General features: G+C 45.6%; 1 protein-coding gene across 2 annotated transcripts in view; it reads left to right on the top strand.

The window, feature by feature from the left end:
- myh11a (myosin, heavy chain 11a, smooth muscle) overlaps window positions 1–7,500 on the top strand; it is a 37,431-nt gene that overhangs the window by 747 nt on the left and 29,184 nt on the right. For both annotated transcript variants that reach the window (XM_083693747.1, XM_083693748.1), the window contains exons 2-3: window positions 4,738–5,098; window positions 5,416–5,572. In XM_083693747.1, the coding sequence (XP_083549873.1) occupies window positions 4,757–5,098; window positions 5,416–5,572 (499 nt within the window). In that variant the 5' untranslated portion in view covers window positions 4,738–4,756. The remainder of the gene's footprint in view (window positions 1–4,737; window positions 5,099–5,415; window positions 5,573–7,500) is intronic.

A 7,500-nucleotide genomic window follows, 5' to 3' on the forward strand; every position in this document is an offset into this window, starting at 1 on the left:
AACGTTGGAATGGTTCATGTCTGCAGTACTGCATAGGATCTGCATGCCGTGTCACAGAGGAAATAGGGGGAAGTTGACTGATTTGAGTGTGAGAAAAAAAAGAAATAGGCTTGACATGGAAACCATGAGGTTTCCTGTTATCCAAATATGGTAGTACTTGTCTTGCAGCTGAACCTGTGGTGTGGCTCTTCAAAGTGAGAGTCAAATCCTGTCAGTCTGCATCGATGTAAAAAGGAGGCATCACATATCAGAGTAGACACTAGGGAGGTTAATCCCCAGGATAAACCTAGTTGATTACCAGCATCAACAGCTCATCGCCTTGATAAGAGGTGATCAGTGCTGTGCTGTGGGTTTTATTTGATGTTCATTTATTTGTTGAAGAATAGGATGGGACAAGGGAAGTGTCTGGTTTCATATCTCTCGTAGGCACACACCTCTTACGTGTCAGCTTTGGTCTCTCTGGATGACGTGGGAGATTCATTTTAACGGTCTTTGTCTGTCCACCTCCCGAGTTCTCAAAACTGAACTCTGTACTGCATTGCTCAGGGGCCTTTAGGCATTGGTTAAAATTACTTTCTGTCCCTGTTTCATTTGTTTTTCAGTAAGCTAAAGCACTGCTCCTAGGCACAATTGAAAGCATCTAGTCACGGGAGTCATTCAGACACGATACCGAGATTCAGAAATAGGCCTACTCTGAAGTGGAGGTATGAGCCAAACTGCCAAAGATGGGATATTTGGAACAGGCAATACTGAGACGCACTAGCTGGCAGTAGGACCCAAGACTGTGATGGGTTAACTTGGACTGTTGCTATCTTTAGACCTTGAGAGACACAGACAAGCAGCTTCAGCAGTAGCTTTAATTGTGTTTAAATGGCCTAACGCAATTCTGAAGTCACAGGCATCCATGCTCCTCCTCCTTTTTAACAGCAAAGGGCTACTTCACATGTTTTTATTGAAGAGCGACAATCAGAGTATTTCTTTGTCATACAGTGTTATTATTTGTCACGTAACTGTGTTTAATGCAGCTTATCAGAAGTGCAATTCAAGTGCCTTATTAGGGCTTAAATTGTAGTCTTGAATGATAACAGACCAAATGGAGCCGCAATGGATTTAGACCAAGCCAAAAGTTTGTGGGAATATTGCCATTAGGCCTAACTCTTATCTCTTATAAGTATTTTGACTTATTATAATGGTACAGTGGTTCAGTAGTAATGACTGTACATACTGTACAGAAATGTATTTGTGATGCAGCCAGGGAGGGGGCGGAATAAAACTAGGGGGCTACAATCGTTCACAGGCCCAAAGGTCAACCCGTATCCCCTACAAATAGAAAGGTCGCACTGTCGCCCGGGCAACAGGCCCATTTATACACAGTCCAAAGACCCGCCCCTTCTATGGTTTACTCCTCCAAACAAAAAATAGAGTATTGTTTCCTTTTACAAAATATGCCTTCAACAACATTGAGTCAATATGATTTATCGTATATGGCAGCTTTAATGTACAGAAATGCGTTCGGGGAGTGTGGGAATATCTAATGACGGTGAGGGGATTTATTATGCTAACAGAAACGTGATATAACGTTGTCCTGATGGTTTATATTGACCTCAGCGGGGTCAGTGAATGTGTGCGTGACCACAGGAAGTGTTTAATTAAAGTTGTAGTGTTGACTTAAAGTGGTTTATCTCCCCACCCACCCACCCCCTTGGTCTCTCAAATGAGGCTGGTCATTTGCTCTTGTCTGGTGAAAGATCAGAGGGATGTCACGCATTCATCTGTTTCAGGTGTTTTGAAACAGTGTTAGTGTAGGTTACAGTTGGTTGAGACTTGGGTGGACTATTCCAATCACCCAAGTTGGTGCAACACATCAGTGGTGCAGGGGAGGCTGGTGGAGGAGGAAGAGGATAGGCTCATTGTAATGAATGGAATGGAATGAGGATTGGTATTAAACAGGGCTCATTGTAATGAATTGAATGGAATGAGGAATGGTTTTAAACAGGGCTCATTGTAATGCTCAAAGTGTTTGATACCATTCCTTATTCCGTTCCATGCGGTACAATGAGCCTGTCCTCTGATTTCTACCTCCACTGCAGTGATGGATGTAAAGTGCTTTAGAAAAGTGTGTCTAGAAAAGTGCTGTATAAATCCAATCAACTGTCAGTGACTGACATGTTCTAATGATAAGCAAAGCCATGCAATACAATTATCTGGCATTGCTTCTAAGTAGAAGTCCAGCAGTTCTTAGAAGTCCAGCAGGATTTTATTGAACCCCTCCTCCACCACCTCCTCCTCCTCCTCCTCCCCAATCTCCCCTTGACAGTGTTGACAAACAAAGTGTTCTGAGGGCCCCTCCGCCCTTATCATGCTCTCTGACTACAAACTGTGGCCTGTCAACAAACTCTCGCCCTGTCATGTCCCTACTCAGACAGCTATCCTCAGTGTATACTGGCTGAGGACAAAGCTGGCCATGCGTTGACACAACAAGGAGAGAGAGAGAGATAGGGAGGGAGGGAGGGAGAGAGGGAGAACGAGAGAGAGAGAGAGAGAGAGAGAGAGATGAATGGAGGGGAGAGAGATATTGAGTTAGACAGAGAGACATAGAGAGAGGAAGAGAGAGACAGAGAGAAAGAAAGAGAGAGAGAGAGAGAAGGGGCGTTTGATGCGTGAGGAGATGCAGCTTAGTTAAAGGGAGTCAGGAATGAGGATTCTTGCTGCACATGCATCTGTATGGGGGAGTGTCAGGAAAACTCCAATTGTACTCATGAAATATGATCATCATCATCATCATCACCCATCAGATGTTCAGTCTCCTCTTTATACACAACCTACTGTCTAAGTCCCATGCAGTAGCGTGCATATGGCCCTGGTACTATGAGAAATGAGAGAGATCTGCTCACTGGTTGCTGCTCCCAAAATGTGTTTAGAGCCCAACATTTCCAACATTTCCAGCCCGCCTAGGTCTTCGTAAAGCCTTGTTTTCTATACCACAGCTCCAAGAAAACAAATATATAATATGCTGCTTTTTTTTGACTCACTCTTGTCTACGTGAATATTCGTGCTTGCTGCCTTCCAGGAGGGTATATGAGTAGTCTGGCCTGTGCTGGTCTCAGGGGGACACTGTGACAGTCTTTCCCTGGAGAGCCAGCGGCTGGTTCGCATAGTTCCCACTCCTCGAAAGTGCATGCCAGTCTGTGACTGTACTGGCTGTACTGGTATGGAATGATGGGTGTTTTTGGACTGGACTCCCGTTGTGGAATATCTTTTCAGTCAATGACCACAAGACCCTAGATTAGTCTGAGCAGCCAGCCCAAAGGTCAGCATTTTATGTTTAGCCTTGGTAGTCAATGAGATATAGTCGATATATAGATATATGATTGAAATTGGGACAGAGGTTTCACCCCCCCGCCCCCGCACCTGTCATTGGCCCCTCCACCTCATACAGACATGACTCAGTCAGGGACTAGCATCCTCCAAGTTTCGCAACACTAATAAACCACCACACCCAGCGTGTTTACTGAGTGGTGGAGAAGCGGGACCATATGAAGTATGAACATTAAACCCCTACCCCTCCCCACCCCTCAGGCTGCCTGCCTGCCTCCATGTTATCATTTTGGAGTAAACTGCAGGGCCAGCTGAAGACATACTATTCCCTATAAGGGCTTTGTTTGGGACTTCACTAGCCTGGCTGTTTAGGTCCACAGAAACAGGCCTGCTCCAGTGAAGAGGCCCATATATGGTCATTGTAGCACGGGACTGTTTGGCCGTGCAGCCAAAGGCAGAGAGAGAGAGAGGGGAAAAAAAAGAACAGACATTGTTGTTAGCGTAGCAATTATTTTCTGATTATGGGGTTAGCTTTTTCATTATTAGCGCTGATGGGGTTGACTGTGTTTTTTTATTTGTTTGTGAAAGAGATCGATAGGTCTTGATCTTGTGGATGTTTCCCAGCCTCTGTCTTCCTAATCTAAATAAGGGGTCTCTCTGTAACGGTTGTGTCTCCCTTGTGGCGTGTGTGAAAGTGTAGGGGCGAGGGGGGTGGAGGCCTGGGGGGGGGGGTGTCTGTGAGAATGACTGTACTCTGGGACTTTCTGATGGATGAAGAAGTTTAACCCTTTGAGTGACAAACCTTTTGAGCGGAGTGTATGGTTGGTGGCAGCGTTTACTTACTGTAAACTGAATCACACAGTATCTGTTGGTTAACCCTGTCAGTGTTCGAAGTTTTAAATGCCTGACTGAGTCTCTCTTCCTTAAAAAACATTCAGAAAGAGAAACATGACATCAAAGTGATTTACTCAACCCTGCTACTTCTTACAATATACTGTTTATTAGAAGTGAATTATCCGCTCTATTACACAACACTACGACCCATGCCCTGCCTTGCTTGTCCTGCCTGCTCCACTCCATCCACCACTTCCATTCACTGACCACAACCATGGAAGGCCATTTAAATTCAGCCTTTTAACATTCTTTCCCCATCTTGAATCTGCACCACACTTTTTTTTATGGACATTAACTTTTATTCTATGTTATGGCTTAAGTAGGACATGTGTGTGTACATGTCATGTGTGGTATGCTGTCATGTTGTTGTTGTTGTTGTTGTTGTTGTTGTTGTTGTTGTTGTTGTTGTTGTTGTTGTTGTTGTTCACTATGTACCCCAAAGTAAGTCCCCCTCGGGGATGAAGAAAGTGTTTTGAATTCAATTGAATTTAATCATCCATTCATTCGTTCTATTGGTTCTGACAGCTGGCCAACCGACTCCAAGATGTCTAAAAAGGACCTGAGCGAGGATGAGAAGTTCCTCTTCCTGGACAAGGACTTCATCAACAGTCCCATGGCCCAGGCTGACTGGTCGGCCAAGAAGCTGGTGTGGATCCCCTCGGAGAAGCATGGCTTCGAGGCGGCCAGCATCAAGGAGGAGCATGGAGACGAGTGTCTGGTGGAGCTGGCCGACAACAGCAGGAAGGTGACGGTCAACAAGGACGACATCCAGAAGATGAACCCGCCCAAGTTCAGCAAGGTGGAGGACATGGCCGAGCTCACCTGCCTGAACGAGGCCTCGGTCCTGCACAATATCAGGGAGAGGTATTTCTCCGGGCTCATCTACGTGAGTATTAGTGATACACATACACACGCACACACAGACACACAAACACACACACACACACAGACACACACACACACACAAACACACGCACGCATACACACGTGCAAGCACACATACACACATACACAAACCTGTATAGTGATACACACACACACACACACACACACACACTAGATATTGGCTTAGACACACAAATGAAGACACACATGACAATGATTGACATTGAAACCGTTATCTCGAGATTATTCTTCGTGAAGATCATTCTTACTCTTCAGATACATGTAAGTAAACATGTTCCACCGTTGTCTTTTCTCCAGACATATTCTGGCCTCTTCTGCGTGGTGGTGAACCCATACAAAATGCTACCCATCTACTCCGAGAAGATCATTGACATGTACAAAGGGAAAAAACGCCACGAAGTTCCCCCCCACATCTACTCCATCACCGACAATGCCTACAGAAACATGATGCAAGGTACGTCATCCACAGATCCACACATCCTCAGACCTTACACATTGTACTGTTCACATGTCTGTCTGGGCCTTTCCTGATAAAACAGAACTGTGAAAAGCATGGACGGTCACCGCAGGGTTTCACAGTAGTTACTGTCTTTTGTTTTCGAGGGGAGGGATTGTCAGCATGGGCTGGAATCGAGGACATATGTGTGCATCGCTGGAGGCTGGTGGAGGTCAGGGATAGATAGGTTAGAAATCGGAGGACGGGCTCATTGTAACGCACGGAACGGAATGAGGAATGGTATCAAACCACCCCAGCCCACAGTAGCCACTTCTTAGTTAATTAGGAGTGTTTAATCAGCTACTCCACGATAATTACAACAGTCTTGTGGGAGAGTGAATTGCCATCATAACACTGACAAATCAATGTAAACATTAGTTTAATTGGCTCGTGGGTGGGTAACTCTTCAGACACTTCAAAAAAGTCTGAATATATTTGTATCGACTTAGCAGCCGATAGCCCTGAGGGTTTAAGCTGACGGGTCGGCCCAAGCATGTGCAGCCAGCGAGGGAGCTTGTTCAAAGTGATTTGTGTTCCGTTGAAGAGGCTGCCTGACAGTTTAAGGAGCTTGTTGTGATTGAACTGACGCGGCAGCTGTCAAATGTCTCATTTTTTGCCTGTGTCGAGATATGAGGAGTGGGCTGGCCAGCTGCCTGCGTCACGCGCCTTGACTCAGAACGGGGGTGGCGATAAGGTGTCAAGCCATGAAATGAGCAAAGCTGTCAAAAAGGCTGGTTGCAAGCATTTTAAAAAGCAGAATTCTCACATATACTCTACCGTGCATAGTATTTAAGCTCTGCCACTATCTTGGTCATTATCCTCTCTTTATGAAGTATGTAGCCTGTAAAAACTATGTAAAAACAGGTAATTTCCCCTAACAGTTAATGAGCAGCGCTTTAAAGGGTGAACGCAAGGTGATGATAGTAATGGCCTAGCTGTGCTTACAGTAAATGGCTCTTGGCTAACCCTGTGGTGCTTAGCACACTTAGCGAAGAGGCTAATTTCTCTGGGTTCCCACAGGGGCTTTTGTAATGTGGCTGCAGGGGTCATGCCCGCTTGACCCCTTAGGAGCGTGAGCGTGACGCTCAGTCCTGGGACTGGGGTTTTTTGGAGGAGCTGACATCTGGATGGAAATGGAGGACAGGGAGACATTTCCTGTTACAGTCCACTTGACCTTTTCTCTCAGTGTGGGTGTGTGTGTGTGTGTGTGTGTGTGTGTGTGTGTGTGTGTGTGTTAGAGTGTGTGTTAGAGTGTGTTAGGGTTTTCTTGTTAGTCACTCTTATTAAGTTGTGGATATCATTGCCTTTTACGTGGTGCATAGTGTGTAGTGTGTGTTTTGCTCTTAGTCAATGTTTGCAGCGGTTCTGAAATGATCATTCTGTTAGTGTTGGTCGATGTCTATGCTGTGAAAACCACTGAGGATACAGAAGCTGCTGTCGTCAACACGTTCTCATGAGCTCATGGTTAGACTGCAGAGGCGTGAGGGTGATTGGTTTCCTCACACAGTGGTTGCTACTGTGTCTCTCTCGGCATCCAGTGTTGCTATCATGCGTCAACACAACCTAGATGTAGCTAGCTTAGTCAAGCTAATCAATAACCACACCAAAAGCAGAAGTAGAGTAGGCTACTGTTGTGAGTTTGTTGACGCTCTCCCGTTGCCAACTCATCGCTACATCATGGTTTGCCAACCAAGCAGTCAAACTGAGAAGTCACCACCACCACCATCACCAAAAACGGCCTTTGGCCTTGTTGTATACCTCTGTGAACCACTCCTGAATGGTCAACAGAACCTTCTAAGAACACGACCTTGCATTCTGAATGATGTAACAATCTACTCCCTCCATTGTTCAAAGGGCTGATGAGAGAAGCCGAAATAAGCTCTGCA

The sequence above is a fragment of the Argentina silus genome (genome assembly GCF_951799395.1).
Source record: "Argentina silus genome assembly, chromosome: 22".
Classification (NCBI taxonomy): domain Eukaryota; kingdom Metazoa; phylum Chordata; class Actinopteri; order Argentiniformes; family Argentinidae; genus Argentina; species Argentina silus.